The sequence below is a fragment of the Elephas maximus genome, chromosome 16 (genome assembly GCF_024166365.1).
Source record: "Elephas maximus indicus isolate mEleMax1 chromosome 16, mEleMax1 primary haplotype, whole genome shotgun sequence".
Lineage (NCBI taxonomy): Eukaryota > Metazoa > Chordata > Mammalia > Proboscidea > Elephantidae > Elephas > Elephas maximus.
The window spans coordinates 77,138,331-77,157,751 of NC_064834.1; the positions used below are offsets into that span (position 1 = coordinate 77,138,331).

The 19,421-nt window shown below is 42.0% G+C and overlaps 1 protein-coding gene across 2 annotated transcripts in view; it reads left to right on the forward strand.

The window, feature by feature from the left end:
* The window catches only part of DOCK1 (dedicator of cytokinesis 1), a 540,104-nt gene that overhangs the window by 325,989 nt on the left and 194,694 nt on the right, over positions 1–19,421 (forward strand). For both annotated transcript variants that reach the window (XM_049855211.1, XM_049855210.1), the window contains exon 28: positions 16,504–16,605. In XM_049855211.1, coding sequence (XP_049711168.1) covers positions 16,504–16,605 — 102 coding nt within the window. The remainder of the gene's footprint in view (positions 1–16,503; positions 16,606–19,421) is intronic.

Genomic DNA, 19,421 nt, shown 5'->3' on the forward strand with positions numbered 1-19,421 from the left:
ACAACTGGACCAATGATAAACAGAGAAAGGATTGAGGTTGTCAAGGATTTCATTTTACTTGGATCCACAATCAACACCCTTGGAAGCAGCAGTTGAGAAATGGAAAGATGCATTGCATTGGGCAAATCTGCTGCAGAAGACCTCTTTAAAGTGTTGAAAAGCAAAAACGTCACCTTGAGGACTTAGGTGCACCTGGCCCAAGGCCATGTTGTTTTCAATTGGCTCATATGCATGTGAAAGCTGGACAATGAATAAGGAAGACCAAAGAGGAATTGATACCTTTAAAATATGGCGTTGACAAGAATATTGACTATACCATGGACTGCCAAAAGAACGAACAAATCTGTCTTGGAAGAAGCACAGCCGGAATCCTCCTTAGACGCAAGGATGGCAGGCCTTTGGACATACTTTGGATATATTGTCAGGAGGGTCCAGTCCCTGGAGAAGGAAGGACATCATACTTGGTAAAGTAGAGGGTCAGCAAAAAAGAGGAAGACCCTCAATGAGATGGATTGACACAGTGTGTGCAACAATGGGCTCAGGCATAACAACAATTGTGAGCATGGCGCAGGACCCAGCAGTGTTTCCTTCTGTTGTATTTAATGTCACTGTGAATCAGAACCGACTCAACTACACCTAACAACAACAACAACCATATGTAATTTCCCTTTTTTTATTTTTTTGAAGAGCCCAGACCAGTTGTCTTGTTGAATGTCTCATATTCTGGATATGTCTGATTATTTCCTCTTGGTTGAACATTTTTGTAAGAAAGTGCTACCTAAGTAATAGTGTGTTTTTAGTATTCTATCTCACCAGGAGGCCCAAACTGTAATTAAGCAGGGTCTTTGGGGTGGTACCGTGGGCCTGAGTGAAGGTCTTGCTCCTCGAAGGCCTTTTTCCTAATGGTTTAATATCCAGGGACGATCCTGCTTGAGTCAGCCATTACACTAGGAGTTGATACTGGCAATTTTCTGATTCTATCATTTTTTTCTGCCTTTTTTCGCTGTCAGTCTTCTGTCAGGAAGAGCTTTACTCTTTCCTCCCCGTTCTCTCTCTCTTGTTAACATAGGCTCATGGAGATTTTTTTTAACTAAGTGTGTGAGAAGCCATTGCCCTCACTGTTGATTTTAATACTCACATTGTCCCTGTCATCCCACATTGCCCAGGGGGGCCTCTTCACGCACCGGCAGTGTCCTTTTGACAGGATCCCCTGGTCTGGGAGCACTTCCTGGCTCCCACACTGCTGTGCAGCAGGCTCGCTTTGCATGTCTCCTGGACAGAAGAGGTTTTTACTCATCTTCAGTTCTACCTCCAGGAACTCAGTGCTTTCAACACAGTCTGCCCTCAGGAAATTTTGGTTGAGTATTGCATTTTTTAGTAAAATGCATCATGTTGAATCTTCTCGTCGATTTGGGCTTTTCCTCTCAGTTTCTTATGGAAACATTCTCTGAACCCATTTCCTCAGAATCTCAGGAACCTTGGATTTCCTCAGGGCTTCTGTCAAGATCACCATCAAGGAAACCCTGTGATGTTCACTTTTACTCTGTAACATACAGGGTCGCCATGAGTCGGAATGGACTCCTTTGATTTTTTTGGTTTCATGAGACGGGAGGGGAGCAGAGCCCGATGGGAAGTGCTGCCTGCTTGCCGTATTTCCCTTTTACGTACCTGAGGGATAGGTACCCTGATCCTGCTCAGTGTCTCTCAGGTACTCACCAGGTGCCTCATGCTCCCACAGAGTAGGGAATGTTGAAAATGTAGCATGAAGACACTTATTGCCAAAATCATTTTGGTAGCTTAAGTAGTCATAAGCAGACAAGCTATTGGGTGATCTGTTCTGGCGTGTAGAGTTTGTGCAAATATGCACATAAATCTATGTGTACATTTATGTATAAGTACGTACTTAGACTCATATAAGGTCGCTATGTGTCGGGACCGACTTGACGGCAACGGGTGTGGTATGGTATGGGTATGTACTTAAAGTTAATTATAACTGACATCTGTATTTCTATTATACAATAATCTCATATTTCAAAGTATTTTTTTTAATCTTTTATCCTCCTTATTATTCACTAGTTCTATTTTTTTAACACTTGGTCTGTGACAGAATTCCTCAGGCCTAACAAATGTGGATGAAACTGAGACTGTGTCCTTTTATGACTCACGCGGAGAAATTCCATTTTCCCCAAGAAAGAGCTTCAACTTTAGTCTTTAAGTAGGATGGCAGTTGTGTCCTTTATGGACAGAAGTCAGTTTTCAAAAAAAAAAAAATGGGTAGACCTATTGATCTTCCTTCAATGGTAAGGGTTTGTTAAGCCTGAATTACTCTGGTTTCTACTACGGTGTCTTTACAGATGCTGTATATCATGGGATAAGACTTGGAAAATCCCAAAGTCCCTAAGACTCTAATCTTTCCCAATTTACTGACTTTATAAAAATAAAATATAGAATTTTCTGTTTTACCGTCTTGTGCTAGCAATAAATAACTGTTATTAAGAAGTTGCATACAAAGTATATATTTCTCTTTATATCATAAAATATAATTTTATATGTAAAATTTGACTAGGTAATTTATTTTTATCATTCAGAACAAATGTGAATCTGTTTAAATTATTACATTGAATAAGTAGCAAATAATTGTTATGGGTAACTTAAGATCCAAATCGTCCCTTTTGGTGTGTTTGTCCTGTAAATGCCTCACTGCAATTACTACCACAGTAAAATTGATATTGATTTTGTTTTCAAAATTAGATTTCTTCCCATATAATGTCTAGAATGTTGAGATACTAGTACTCTATGAATTTGATGAAGCACTCAATTTAAATTTACGGTACAGGTTCGATTTTTTTTCCTCAGAGTTTAAAATACCTAATATGTGACATTAATGTGGTTTATCACCGGCACTATTTTCAGTTTTGTATCATTAAATGAGTAAAAATTAACCATACATTGGATGGAGGCATCTTTTAAAGATAAAGATGAATTTACCTTTAAATGAGAAAAGGAACAAAACACAAACAATTCTCAGTTTTACCATGGGTTGTATTTCTAGAAAAAGTATAAGTCCGTGAGTCTCCGTTTTAACAATAATACTTGATATTAACTTTTTATTCTGTCCTACTCTTGATCCAATATTTAATCAATGATGTGGGGAATACCTGTGTCAGGTAAAACAGTGACTCTCATGCTATTAAAATATTTGACAGGGAACAGTCCCTTCTCTTCATTTGACAACACTGCTCTTTCTGCGTTTTTAATTCCCCTTTCTTCCTTATACTTCCCATCTGCTTTTCTAAGATGGTTTTAAGTGGCTTTCAAGAAATTCCAGATGACATAAAGAATTCCATATAACATAAGTGAGCATGTCACAGCAAAGGGCAAAAACTATCTTATTTCAAAAATCTGAAGTGAAAGAACAATGTTCACACGGATTATAGGATCGAGAAGGAATTTTCCAAGGACGTTATTATTATTTTAAATCTGAGTAATGTACTGCTTGGTTATAAGGGCAAATTGACTTACCATGAAAGCCAGCTGTCTCCTGTGCCATCGTCTCCATTTTGAATTCCCAGTCAGCAGAGGCAACTCTGCCAAGCTGTTGTTTTGTTTGTTTGGTTTTTTCCAGATCTATACCTCTTCATTGACAAATTGCATGCATAGGCTTCTGTTTATTTCTTAGCTTCATTTCATGCTCTGGAAGGATGAGGATTTTGAAAACAACATCCACCCTTACACACTCTTCTTTGTCTTCCGTCTTCCCAGTATATTTACATCCTCCCTTTTGTTATGTTAGTATTGAGTATGTACTTACATAGTTTACATAGTTAGGACCAGGTATTATAGTTCATATAGTTAGGACCAGGTATTACATAGTTTATATAGCTAGGACCAAGTGTTGTATAGTTTATAAAGTTAGGACCAGGTATTGTATAGTTTATATAGTTAGGACCAGGCGTTATATAGTTTATGTAGTTAGGACCAGATGTTTTTAGCTGTTGAGCTAAAGTGTGACTTGTTGGTGTTAGCTGCTGTTGAGTTGGCCCCCAAGTCATGGCAACCCCATTCGTACACAATGGATTTAAAAGCTGCCTGGCCGTTTGCCTCCCCGTGAGCGGGGGTCCATGTCTGTGGGCAGAGCAGGGAGGCTGGTGGGCATTGTTGCAGGGGGAGCCTTTGTGGGTTGAGCTCATACACTGTTGGAACCTTCATGGTCAGTCTTAGCAAAAGTGCTCTCTGGCTGGCCAGTTTTTCCAAAAAGGATTCTTCTTTGCTGCTGTGCGGGGGTTGGACAGAGAAGGAGTGGGGCGTTCTGCAGTGTTTGCCTTGTCAATTCTCAGTATTTTCAGCCAGGTGGCTCTTGGCACGTGCTTTCTTCTGTTCTGTCTGGCACCCCTTCCCCTTTTCCCGAGAATAGACATGCCCAGGGCTGATGGGAGAGTCCCCTTGCCGCCATGCTGAGAGCAGACATATGGAGTATAACATCACGCTTCCAAACATTGATCATGTTGTTTTTCATCTCATGTACAACCTCACTTCCTGGGGTACCCAGTACCTCCAACTTTTGAGCCTGTCCAGGGTTCTGTGACTTTCTGTTGGAGAATCACCACCATCCTCCTTGAAGGCAGATGGTCCCACTCATCCATCCACTTTTCACCTTCCAAAATGTCTTGTCTTTGGTTGTGTCTCCTCTCATTCTCTTGCTCTTTGTACACTTAATTTATTTTTCTTTTTTGTCACTTTAATGTGAGAAAACAGAGTTCAATGTATTTACTAGATTGTTTTTAAGTTGTTAGGAGGGAGCCTCTGAAGTTTATTTTGACAAACGTCAGCTTTTTTGAAGAGTCTTTAGGCCAGTTCATGAAGGCTTATATTATTTTTTCGGGCTCCCGATTTTTCCTTTTTGAATTCCCTCCTAGCAAATAGAGCCCTTAAACATTTCACCATTGACTTTCTTTCTTGAAAACAAAGTCTTTTCTGCTCCCTCGGGTTTTCCCCAAAACAATACCATATCTGGATTTATTTCAAGTCACGCATGCCTTTTAAATGGAAGACTCAACTCTCAATTACGTGCCCTTTTCCTATTTTCTAGTCCTCACAATGTTGCCTCACGGTATTGATTCTTTGGCTTGAATGTTCCCCCAAATGAAAGCCGCTCAAATTCACCAAGCCACACCTCTTTCCTTTTACTGCAGTTCTTGCCCAGTGTCTTTCAGTAACGTATGGAAAATGTCACTGGAGGATTACTTTTTCTTTAATTTTTAATGATGAATATGAGGTTAGTTTATTTTCATCAATAGATTGAAATTTAAACATCTAAATGAGAATTTCTCCTCAAAGTGCTTGTGTGTAGTTGGTAAAACCATTTGAAAATTTTAACAGGTCTTCACCTGGGCATTGTCAAGTGTAATCACCCAGACTCGGTGTTCCTTGGTCCCTGTCCATCCCTCCAACAGGTTCTGTGGTTTGGAGCTGCCCAAAGATCCCTGGGAATTTCGAGGATTCTTAGAGTGTTAACCTTTCTGTCCTTGAGCCAGGTGTCCCACATCGGGTACATCCATGCTCCACACGAAGTGTGAGCTCCAGTGTCAGATGAAACACCTCACTGGGTGTTAGAATTACCAGGAGCCAAGAGCAGTTACCAGGAAGAAAGGCCTGGTGATCTACTTCCGAAAACCAGCAAATGAAAACCCTGTGCATCACCACAGTTCAGTCCCATCGCGCGCGGGGCCACCATCAGTGGGGGCTGACTTGATGGCAGCTAATGACAACAGGCAAAATTAAATACCCTGCCATGTCCAATTCATGCAGCGAGGCTGAATCCATTTTGTCATGTGAAGAAGGCGTTCCTTCACAGTACCTTGAGGCTGTGATTTAAAACCTTTGGGATTCTTCTAATTCATGCACTCATACCTGGCCAGATTTGACAAAGGCACTGCTTAAAAGTTATGTCTCATCTTAGTTTTCCATTCTCATCTCTCCTTTTTTATAACCTTGGTCTCTGTATTCTTCAGCCATGTCTTACATTCATTCACCTGTCTAGAAAAGGTGCTCTGCTCCACCACCAGTCCTTTATTCTACCTGTGTTCAGTTTACCTGTCTCCCATTCTACCTGTCCTCAGTTCTACCTGTCCCCAGTTCTACCTGTCTCCCATTCTGCCTGTCCTCAGTTCTATCTGTCCTCAATTCTACCTGTCCCCAGTTCTACCTGTCTCCCATTCTACCTGTCCCCAGTTCTACCGTCTCCCATTCTACCTGTCCTCAGTTCTACCTGTCTCCCATTCTACCTGTCCCCAGTTCTACCGTCTCCCATTCTACCTGTCCTCAGTTCTACCTGTCTGCCATTCTACCTGTCCTCGGTTCTACCTGTCTCCCATTCTACCTGTCCTCGGTTTTACCTGTCTCCCATACCACCTGTCCTTGGTTCTACCTGTCTCCCATTCTACCTGTCCTTGGTTCTTCCTGTCCTCAGTTCTACCTGTCTTCCGTTCTAATTGTTCCCAGTCCTACCTGCCTTCCATTCTACCTGTCCTCAGTTTTACCTGTCTTCCATTCTACCTGTCCTCGGTTCTACCTGTCTTCAGTTCTGCCTGTCCTTGGGTCTACCTGTCTTCGGTTCTACCTGTCCTTTGTTCTACCTGTCCTCGGTTCTACCTATTTCCCATTCTAATGGTCCCTGGTCCTACCTGTCCACCTGCCTAGTGCACTGGGGCCTTAACAGATTTTAAATGGGGACATGGAGGTAGTTCTAGGAGAGGCGAAGAGGTTGAGCTCAGTGAAGGACTCCATGAACCATCCAGGGCAGTACCAAGTCTGCACCAACAGAGGGAGCCCTGCAAGAGAGCTTTTTGTAGGACTTGGAAAGGGAGAGTTCCTTATGCTGCTGTTTATCTTTTTCTCTCAGAGCTACCTCGAAAAATATTAACAATTTCTTCTGTTTATGTAAGTGGTCTGGGTTATGTAAGTGGTCACAGAATGTTTCCATAAGAAACTGAGAGGAAAAGCCCAAATTCTCCTACCCTTGTGCACTATTTGTTGTCTTTCCTTCTAGTCATTTTTCTCTTTTATCCTGTGCAATATTCTTTATATTGCTGAAGTGTGTGTATAGAGTTATCTCCAGTTGTATCCTCCAGGCATTTCCTCATGTTGTTAAAATGTTTCATGTTTGTATAGTTAATGCCATAATGGTGGCATACTATTTTATCCTAACGGTATATTACAGTTACCAGATTTGGCAAATACAAAATACAGGACACCTTATTCAATTTGAATTTCAGGCTTCTTTTTTAAGGATAAATATGTCCCATGCAATATTTCGAATGCAATATTTGGGGCATGCTTATTATTCATTGTCTGCCTGAGATTCAAATCAAACTGTATTTTATCTGGCAACCCTACAAAATACCATATTACTTACACAGTTTCTTGCTGTTGAACTTTGAGATGCTTTCAATGATGTGTTCAGTATCTTTGGGCGTAACATTTTCTATTTTGGATAATTTCCTTAGGATGGATTCTAAGAAGTAGAATTACTGTGGAGATGAATTTGTTTTTTTTTCCCAAGACTTTTCAAACCTACTGCCAAATCGCTTTTTAAAAAGGTTATAGCAGTGTGTGCTCCCACCCACAGTGTGCAGGGGTCCTCGTTCTCTGCTCCCTTGCTAACATTATCCTCATTTCAGTGCTTCTTTGCTGCTTTGGCAGGCAAATAATGACCTATCATTTTCATCTTTGATTACTAATGAGGTTCACATTTTGTGTTTATTAGGCAGTCTTATGTCCTGATTTTCTGATCTCCTGCAACTGTATCCTGATTTCTCTGCTCCTAGTTTACATTGCTTTGAAGTCATAAGCAATATGCCTTATTTTTTATTTACTTCCTTCAGTTTTGCTCATCCCGTATGGCCGCAGCCCAGTCCCCAGGCTCAGGGTGCAGGACTCGTTCTGCCCCATCCCTTGCCACCAGCCCTCCTGCCAATGTACCCAACGTTTCAAAACAAAAGTGTCATAGAATTTCTAAATGCATTTGAAATAAATCCATCAATGTGTGCAGTAGTAATTTTCTTCTGAGTCTTCTGCAAGTTTTCTTTTCTAAGCTCTCCCCTATTTTTGTTTCTAACGTATGACTGGTTTCAAATGCAACTTCCTTAAATGCCTGCTTCCCCCAGCCCCATAAGCCCTTCAGTATGCTGTGTTCCTGTGATCAGTAAGGGTTCATGTTATCCACACTGCTTCCCCTATAGAAACACGGAACCCCACGGATGGGACTCAGTTCCCAAAGGAAGGAGGAAAGGGGGCGCGTTTCTGTGAATTTTGTCTGACATGTTGCCCTTTTTTTTTTTTTAATTGTGCTTTAAGTGAAAATTTATAAATCAAGTCAGTCTCTCATACAAAAACTTATATACACTTTGCTATGTACTCCTAGTTGCTCTCCCCCTAATGAGATATCACGCTTCTCCTCACCACCCTGTATTCTCCGTATCCATTCAGCCAGCTCCTGTTCCCCTCTGCCTTTGCATCTCGCCTACAGACAGGAGCTGCCCACATAGTCTCATGTGTCTACTTGAGCCAAGAAACTCACTCCTCACCAGTATCATTTTCTGTCTTATAGTCCAGTCCAATCCCTATCTGAAGAGTTGGCTTTGGGAATGATTCCAGTCTTGGGTTAACAGAAGGTCCAGGAAGCATGACCTCCAGGGTCCCTCCAGTCTCAGTCAGACCAGTAAGTCTGGTCTTTTTATGAGAATTTAAGGTCTGCATCCCACTGCTCTCCTGCTCTCTCAGGGGTTCCTCTGTTGTGTTCCCTGTCAGGGCAGTCATTGGTTGTAGCTGGGCACCATCTAGTTCTTCTGGTCTCAGGCTGATGTAGTCTCTGGTTTATGTGGCCCTTTCCATCTCTTGGGCTCATAATTACCTTCTGTCTTTGGTGTTCTTCATTCTCCTTTGCTCTAGGTGGGTTGAGACCAACTGATGGTCACTTGCTGGCGTTTAAGACCCCAGATGCCACTGACCAAAGTGGGACGCAGAATGTTTTCTTAATATATTTTTTTATGACAGTTGACCTAGATGTCCCCTAAATCCATGGTCCCCAGACCCCTGCCGCTGCTACTCTGGGCTTTGAAGTGTTTGGTTGTATTCAGGAAACTTCTTTGCTTTTGGTTTAGTCCAGTTGTGCTTACCCCCTCCCCACCCTGTAATAATCAAAGAATATTTTTTTCTGTGTTTAAGCTATTTCTGGAGTTCTTATAATAGTGGTCTCATACAATATTTGTCTTTTTGCAACTGACTAACTTCACTCAGCATAATGCCTTTCAGATTCCTCCATGTTATGAAATGTTTCATGGATTCATCGTTGTTCTTTATCATTGCATAGTATTCCATTGTGTGAATATACCATAATTTATTTATCCATTCATCAGTTGATGGGCACCTTGGTTGCTTCCATCTTTTTGCTATTGTAAACACTGCTGCAGTGAACATGGGTGGGCATATACCTGTTTGCGTGAAGGCTCTTATTTCTCTAGGATATATTCTGAGAAGTGGGGTTGCTGGATTGTATGGTAGTTCTATTTCTAGCTTTCGAAGGAAGCACCAAATTGATTTCCAAAGTGATTGTACCATTTTACATTCCCACCAGCAGTGTTTTAAGTGTTCCAGTCTCTCCACAATCTCTCCAACATGTATTATTTTGGATTTTTTGGATTAATGCCAGCCTTGTTGGAGTGAGACAGTATCTCATTGCAGTTTTGATTTGCCTTTCTTTTTTTTTTTTTTTTTAATGGCTAATGACTGAGAACATTTCCTCATGTATCTGTTAGCCCCCTGAATGTCTTCCTTGGTGAAGTACCTGTTCATATGCTTTGCCCATTTTTTAAATTGGGTTATTTGCCTTTTTGTTGTTGAGTTTTTGCAGTAGATTTTAGAGATCAGACACTGATCAGAATTGTCATAGCTACAATTTTTTTCCCAGTCTGTAGGTAATCTTTTACTCTTTTGATAAAGTCCTTGGGTGAGCATACCAAACCAAACCCAGTGCCGTCGAGTCGATTCTGACTCATAGCGACCCTATAGGGCAGAGTAGAACTGCCCCATAAAGTTTCCAAGGAGCGCCTGGCAGATTCAAACTGCCAACCCTTTGGTTAACAGCCGTGGCACCTAACCAGCATGCCACCAGGGTGAGCATAAGTGTTTGATTTTTAGGAGCTCCCAGTTATCTAGTTTCTCTTCTGGTGTTTGTGCATTGTCAGTAGTGTTTTGTGTACTGTTTATGCCATGTATTAGGGCTCCTTGTGTTGTCCCTATTTTTTCTTCCATGATCTTTATCGTTTTAGGTTTTATATCTAGGTCTTTGATCCATTTTCAATTAGTTTTTGTGCATGGGGTGAGGTATGGGTCTTGTTTCATTTTTTTGGGGGGTGGTTATCCAGTTATGCCAGCACCATTTGTTAAAGACACTGTCTTTTCCCCATTTAACTGACTTTGGGCCTTTGTCAAATATCGGCTGCACATATGTAGATGGATTTATGTCTGGATTCTCAATTCCCTTCCATTGGTCTATGTGTCTTTTGTTGTACCAGTATCAGACTATTTTGACTCTGGTATAAAAAAATACGTTCTAAAATCAGGTAGTGTGAGACCTCCCACTTTCAGTAATGCTTTACTTATCCGGGGCCTCTTTCCCTTCTATTTGAAGTTAGTGATTTGTTTCTCCATCTCATTAAAAAAAAGTCATTGGAATTTGGATTGGAATGCCATTGTATCTATAGATCACTTTGGGTAGAATAGACTTTTTTAAGATGTTGAGTCTTCCTATCCATGAGCAAGGTATGTTTTTCCGCTTACATAGGTCTTTTTTGGTTTCTTGAAGTGTAGTGTCTTTAGTTTCCTTTGTACAGGTCTTTTAGGTCTCTGGTTTGATTTATTCTTAAGTATTTTATCTTCTTGCGGGCTATTGTAAATGGTATTGACTTGATGGTTTCCTCTCTGGCATTCTCTTTATTGCTGTAGAGCAATCCAACTGATTTTTGTATGTTTATCTTATATCCGGATACTCTTCTGAACGCTTAGTTTCAGTAGTTTTCTTGAGGATTCCTTAGGGTTTTCTGTGTATAAGATCATGTCACCTGCAAATAGAGATACTTTTACTTCTTCCTTACAAATATGGATGCCCTTTATTTCTTTATCTAGCCTAGTTGCTCTGGCTAGGACTTCCAGCACAATATTGAATAAGAGTGGTAATCAAGGGCATCGTTGTCTGGTTCCCGTTCTCAAGGGGAATGCTTTCGGACTCTCTCCATTTAGGGTGATGTTGGCTGTTGGCTTTGCATAGATGCCCTTTATTATGTTGAGGAATTTTCCTTCTATTCCTATTGTGCTGAGAGTTTTTATCATGAATGAGTGTTGAACTTTGTCAAATGCCTTTTCTGCATCAATCGATAAGATCATGGTTCTCGTCTTTTGTTTTATTTATATGATGGATTACATTGATTGTTTTTCTAATGTTGAACCGTGCCTGCATACCTGGTATGAATCCCAATTGGTCATAGTGAATTATTTTTTGACATGTTGTTGAATTCTATTGGCTAGAATTTTGTCGAGGATTTTTGCATGTAATTTCATGAGGGATATTGGTCTGTAATTTTCTTTTTTTGTGGTGTCTTTACCTAGTTTTTGTATCAGGGGTATGCTGACTTCATAGAATGTTTTGGGGAGTATGCCATCCTTTTCTATGTTCTGAAATACCTTTAGTAGTAGTGTGTTAACTCTTCTCTGGAAGTTTGTAAATCATGGCCCGGGCTTTTTGTTGTTGTTGGAAGTTTTTTAATTACCTTTTCCATCTATTGTTATGGGTTTATTTAGTTGTTCTACCTCTGTTTGTGTTAGTGTAGGTAGCACATGCACACGTACACACACATCCATTTCTTTTAGGTTTTCACATTTGTTAAAGTACAGTATTTCATAGTAATCTGATATAATTCTTTTAATTTGAGTTGGGTCTGTTATGATATCACCTATTTCATTTCTTATTTGGGTTATTTGCCTCCTCTCCTGTTTTTCTTTTGTCAGTTTGGCCAATGATTGATTGATTTTGTTAATTTTCTCAAAGAACCTCCTTTTGGTCTTTTTAACTCTTTTGATTTTCTTTCTGTTCTCTATTTCATTTAATTCTGCTCTAGTTTTTATTATTTCTTTTCTTTTGGTGCTGTGGGACTTCTTTTATTGCTCTCTGTTCAAGTTGTAGGGATGATTTTTTTATTTTGGCCCTTTCTTCATTTTATTTATTGCTATAAATTGGCCTCTGAGTGTTGCTTTAGCCGTGTCCCAAAGTTTCTGATAGGAAGTATTTGCATTCTCATTGGATTCTATGAATTTCTTTATTCTGTCCTTAATTTCTTCTGTACCCCAGTCATTTTTGAGCAAGGTGTTCAGTTTCCAAGTGTTTGATTTCTTGTCCCTGCTTTTTCTGTTATTGATTTCTACTTTTATGGCTTTATGGTCAGAGAAGATGCTTTGTGATATTTTGATGTTTTGGATTCTGTTAAGGGTTGCTTTGTGACCTAATGCCCCTTTCTTAATGGGTCCCATGCTACAACTTTTGAGAAAAGCTGAGGTAGCAAAACTTGCTTTAAGAAAGGGGAGGGCTGCACAGTACAAATTGCTTCTGGAACATTTCTTTAGGTTTAGTTCACAGGGCATGCTCCCTGCCTGGCCTTTTGACCTCAAAATCATGGTGATCTTCTGACCTTCCTTGGACCAACTTCCATTAGTTCTCATTGTCGTTCACCAGGGGGTCATGGGCTTCCCCCTAGGGATGTTCTCCTTCAGCGAAAAGGCTGCCTGGCCACCATTGACACGTTCCGGGGACGTGTTTTGTGGACGGTGGTGTGCTCTCTTCAGGCTTTCCTTGTCTGATCAGGGCTGTTACCTGTCCTTCGCCTTGCGTGGACTTTGCAGCACCGCATGGTAGTCTGCTTCTGACGTTGAGAATGCCCACATCACCCATTTGAGTGTCTGGCCTGATTCTTGATGCACCTGTTTCTCCCATTCATGTTCCTCAATGCTCCTGCCCTCGGTGTTCTCAAGACTGCTCAGGGCTCTGGCTTTTGTTTTCACTTCCACCTTGATATTTTAAGTGAAGCACATGGCTTTGTTGTTTCAGATTATAAATGGCTGACTTCGTGATTTCAGCGATTCTAAATTATACGTCTCCATTGTTTAGCTGTTTTGACATGCAGTAAATTAACTTGTGCACCTACTAGGTAAGGAGACTTGGGGGCACAATGGTTAAACCCTTGGCTGCTAACCAAACCATTAGCGGTTCAAACCCCCGGCAGCTCTATGGAAGAAATACCTGGCAATAGGCTCCCATGAAGATGACAGGCTAGTAGCCCTGTGGGACAGGTCTGCTGTGTCACATGGGAGTCATTGTGAGTTGAAACGAACTCAGTGGCGCCTACCAGCAACCACTGTGCACCTGTGTCAATACAGGCCTCTTCTTGTGCTGGAAAAACTCCCAGCCTAGCAGGAAGTAGACTGCATCACGAGGCGCGGTGAGGGGCAGAGGTCTATAGTGGTCTTTCCCCTTCCTCATCCTCTTCCAGCTCTCTTTCATGACTGCAGAATTGGAGAAGAGTGCATCTCAAGCTCATGCTGGCCATCAGCTGTGACCTCAGATTTCTCAAACATTGTGTGTTTTGGCAAGGGGAACACGATTAGGTCAGCTAGTGAGCACTCTGGTCACCTGGTAGTGTTGGGGTTCCCACCCAACTTTGCCATTTGCTCATTGTGGGTAAGATCTCTATGCCTCAGTTTCACTGCCTATAAAATGGGGACAAGATGGGATCTGTTGTGTGGTTGAATGGGGCCATGGTTATGTAGCCCTCACTAAGGTTCACATCCTAGTTGATTAGCATGTAATATTATGACCGTTACCCAAAAGATGTTATCTTGTAAAGAGCAAACAAAATACAGAGGCAGCTTCTCTTGAGCCCAATGGGGATGCCAAATATTTGTGTGTTTCAAAAGTTCATATTTATAAATAGCCATTTTGCAAATCTTCCTCCAATGGAAAACAAGCATTATTTAGCTCTTACCCTGAACATCAACTTTGAGTCTGAATCTTAGCAATTATCATCCTTTACAAATAATTTATATTTCTGGGTAAATGAAAGGTACTATATTACCATTATTGTATTTATTTAATTTATGTAATGCATCCTTTGAGGACTCATTTGGAAGCATATATGTATACTATAGATACAAAACAGATTGAAAAAAGATATCTGACTTTAACATTTTGCTGTAGAACGAACATTCCAAATTAATATGAAAGACATTTAAACGTTCAAATGTATTGCTTGTAAAAGTCGAATTAGTAAAAGAATGCAATTTGGAAACTCATTTAGTAGGGGAAATTAGGGGTAGGTCTTAAAATATGCCTCATCCTATGATTTTACCCAACTCATACTGATTTAACAGGAGAAAATATATGTCCTATATTTCTTAAAATGTTAATTTAGAGGAAAACGTTTAAAAGTGAGGAAAGCTTTAAAACACTGTTGGCCGGATCCCTTAAAGTGACGGATTGCAGTTAATGGCAACAGGACTGCTCTGGTGCCTGCCCGCTCACCAACCCCTTCAGTGCACACACACAGGCATGCACACAGACATGCACACTCACAGAACAGTACACATACATGCACACACACAGACCAGCACGCACAGAGACCAGCACACATACATGCACATGCACAGACCAGCATACATACACGCACACGCACAGACCAGCACACATACATGCACATGCACAGACCAGCACACATACACGCACACGCACAGACCAGCACACATACGTGCACACACACAGACCAGCACACATACGTGCACACGCACAGACCAGTACACATACACGCACATGCACAGACCAGCACACACACACGCACAGACCAGCACACATACGTGCACATGCACAGACTAGCACACATACATGCACACGCACAGACTAGCACACACACAGACCAGCACACATACACGCACACGCACAGACTAGCACACAGACCAGCACACATACACGTGCAGGCATGCACACATACACGCACATGCACAGACCAGCACACATACACGCACAAGCACAGACCAGCACACATACATGCACATGCACAGACTAGCACACATACATGCACACGCACAGACTAGCGCACACACAGACCAGCACACATACACACACAGGCATGCACACATACACGCACACGCACAGACCAGCACACATGCACATGCACAGACTAGCACACGCACAGACCAGCACACATACATGCACACGCACAGACCAGCACACATACGTGCACAGACCAGCACACATACACGCATAGGCATGCACACGTACACACACACGCACAGACCAGCACACATACATGCACACACACAGACCAGCACACATACATGCACAGGCATGCACACATACATGCACATGCACAGACCAGTACACGCACCCAGAAACCAAAGCCAAATGCATCGTCGTCAGGTAGGTTCTGCTGTGGTGACCCCCTGTGTCACAGAGCAGAACTGCTCCATCGGGTTTTCTTGGCTGATATTCTTTACAGAAGCAGATCACCAGGCCTTTCTTCTGAGGTGCTGCTGAGTGGGTTTGAACCACCAACCTTTAGGTTAGTAGTCGAGCACAAACCGTTTGATCCACCCAGTGATCACATGTGCACACCCCATCTGCTGACAGCTCTTGGCCCTTGACTGTCTCCATGTCTGGATTTTGTTTTCCGGTTTCTTTCTTCCTCCTCCTTCTTTCCCTTCCCGCCCAGCCCTGTCTGCTGTGAGAAGTTCCTGATCTTCCCACTTTACATTCTGATGAGCCTGCGTTCCTCGTCTCCTTCTTCCAGAGGGGAGAGTTGGACCATAACTCGTTGTGGAGTCAGGGGTGATTGCATCTAAATTGGCCAAAGGGGGATACAGCAGGTTTTGAAAAATAAAAGGCCTCTGCTTTGCGATGGCCCCAGAGGAGAGGTGGCTCACCCTTTCTGCGTGAGAAGCGGGCAGTGGACTTCCAGGAGAACACAGCACACAGGCAAGGGAGGTTTTAGCCCTGTCTTTCATTTTTGTGCATAAGTTAAAGCTTATTTGTCCAGTCTGGAGGACCATGTGTCAGGAAGCACTGAATGCTGTTTGGCAGAAGAAAAGAGCAAATAAAAACAAAATCTTGAGGCTGGAAGGGACCAGTAACTTCCACTGGTCGACCAGCAAGGCGTAGCAGAGCTCGGGACTTCACGCCCAGACCCTATTTGCTCTCCTTGAGAGATACCCCCCGCCCTTAAATTGAGGTGTAAGTCACATAACATAAAAGGAACCATTTGAAAGTGAACAGTTCAGTGGGATTTTGTAAATTCACCATGTTGTAAAACTTCCCCTGCCTGGACAGTTTTAGATCCTCACCTGCTGGTTGATCTCAGCGAGTATCATTCTGTCCCCATCTAATGCCATGTTTTAATTTGTTTACAGGGGAACTTTGTCGCTTGTATGACAGCGATTCTGCGACAAATGGAAGATTATCATTATGCCCATTTGATCAAGACTTTTGGGAAAATGAGGACAGACGTGGTGGTGAGTGTCGACCTTGACCTTTTTGACATAACCATGTTTTGGGGCCAGTGTTGCAGGCAGCCGAGTCAACAGGGCCATCAACATAAAGATTTCCATTTTAGGTAGAATTTTTGCATGGGAACTTGCCTCCCACTGATTGCAGAAGACCCCTGGGGATACCTGGCTGAGGCCTGCTTGCTAATGAGGGAAGGTGCTCACCTACACACCTCTTCCCGCCTTGAATCGGGGAACGACTCAAGGTCTGAGCCTGGAGAAAACCTCCTTTCCTTTCTGCCCACCGTTGCTCCACTTATGATCTGGGATCACTGAAAACTTGGAGGAGCTGCCCACGGACAGAGTACCACTAACCTCCGTGTACTGGTCGCCTTTTCAATCGCAGACGCCCGAGAACCTTTTGAGCCTTTGATTGGACAATGTACCCCATTATCGATTAGCTGTAATTACAAAAGCTCATTGGCATCTCTCTGTATCATTTTCTCGTCATCACAATACAACTCTGGTACAACTGAACCAAGTGTAATAGAGAGGACTTCATCGCCGGGGCGCCACCTCCCTGACGGCCTGGAATCACATTGCCGTATGGCAGATAACCCCTGCAAAGCTGCCGCGGCCCTGGTGGGCCCGCTCCCGGGCGGACGCCGGCCTCGGCTCTGGTGGGCCCGCTCCCGGGCGGATGCCGGCCTTGGCTCTGGAGCCTGACGGGCAGGTTCCACGTCCAAGGGCCCATGGGCCGCCTGTAGAGTACAGTGAGATCATCTAGTGTGTTCAACGCGAGGTGTGTTGCCCTTAACATCTTTCTAGTTCAGGGCCAGGGAGCAGAGAATGCTTTTTACAATTAAAAAAAAAAAAAGATCATTTCAAATACAAATGTTCCTCATTTTTTATTTCCTATATATGTTCTTATTATTTATTTCCACATATATGTGTATATATATATGTACGTGTGTGTGTGTGTGTGTACATATATATAGTATTTGAGCCGTGGTGGCGTGGTGGTTAAGCATTTGGCTGCTAACCAAAAGTCAGCAGTTGGAATCCATCAGCTGTCCCTTGGAAACCCCACGGGGCAGTTCTGCTCTGTTGTATAGGGTCACTATGAGTTGGAATCGGCCTGACGGCAGTGGGTTTATATAATATGTATATACGGGGCTCTGGTGGTACAATGGTTAAGCATTTGGCTCTAACTGAAGGTTGCAGTTGGAATCCATCAGCTGCTCCTTGGAAACCCTGTGAAGCAGTTCTACTCTGTCCTATAGGGTTGCTATGAGTTGCAATCAACTCGACGGCAGTGGGTTTTATATATATGTGTGTGTGTATGCATATATACATATATATATGTACACATATATGTGCTTGTTTGTGTGTATATATATATTTTTTTTAATTTCTAAGAACAAAAATGCATCTACACATTGAAACCATAGCAGTTTCTATTAATAAAAGTCAGGGAGCAAGAATGGGTATGTGCTCGTGTGTCTGTGTATTTGGGCTTCCTTTGAACAGTAATGAGCAATTTAAAGTATGGATCTTTTCAGGTATTTCAAATATTTAATATCTATCACATTTATATACTATGACTATCAATCATTTCATAGTGAAATCAAATTTTATATTTGTAACATTTAATGCCACATTTGAATCTTAAATAAATATATTTCTAAGCTCTGTTTTAGCAAGCAAAAGAAATGATTATAATATGAACGTATTTTAACAATTTCATAGATAAAATTTCAAACTGAATAATAAAGTTTTTAGACCAATAAGTATCCTGAAAAAATGTTTGAATGAATAATTTGCTCTTTATCAGAAGAGTCATACAATCAAAAGCCACACACGCAAACTGTTAAAAACATTTTGTCCAGACTGTTAAGGGGTGCTGTTGATTGGGAAAGTTCAATGTATTACGAAAAGTGTTTACAAAATGGTGTTTTAAAAAAAGTACTATAATTTGCTGAATTCCAAGTGTGTGTCCCCTCCTTCCCTAGAACAGCGAATCAGATATTCACTGCATGTTGTGGCCCTGATTTCCCAAGGGATCCTTTTCCTTAGACACAGCAGTTTCAAAAATCAATTATTTGCAGGCAATTTGATTTCCATTATAAAATGGCATTTGTGGATGGGGTATCACAGATGCCTGCTGCAAGGAGTATAGACCTTTGTCACTGTCCTTAATTCGTCACAACCTTTGTACATGTGTTCCTGCCTGTTAACTGTACCATAGAGAGGATCTGACTACTCCACTCTGACAACCTATCGCAGCTTAAATAAAAGATGGTTGTGTGTTAAATGAGGAGCCCGGGTGGTGCAGTGGTTAAGCGCTCACATGTTAACCGAAGGGTCAATGGTTTGAACCCACCAGCCGCTCCACGGGAGAAAGATGTGGCAGTCTGCTTCATAAAGATTACAGCCTTGGAAACCCTATGGGTCAGCTCTACTCTGTCGTATAGGTTCGCTACGAGTCGGAATCGACTCGATGGCAATGGGTTTGGCTTGACTGTGTCAAATAATTGGATGTTAATTACTCTTCCAACATGAAAATAGCCTAAGCCATTTTATCAAGACTATTTTCTTCTGACAAGAGCTTCACCTTTTCCTATTTAGCCCTTGCTGGTTGAATGAGGCATTCCCATAGGAAATTGCATTTATTACCAACACCCAAGTCACGTGCCACAGAGCTGTTACTTTAATAGTCTCTCACATGGCCCCTGCTACCCCAGGGTGGTGGGTCTATCGAGCACTGTATGGGACTGAAGGACGGACCTAGAAAAGAAAAAGAATGGACATGGTCAACTCTAAACTCTCCCACCATAGAGGCG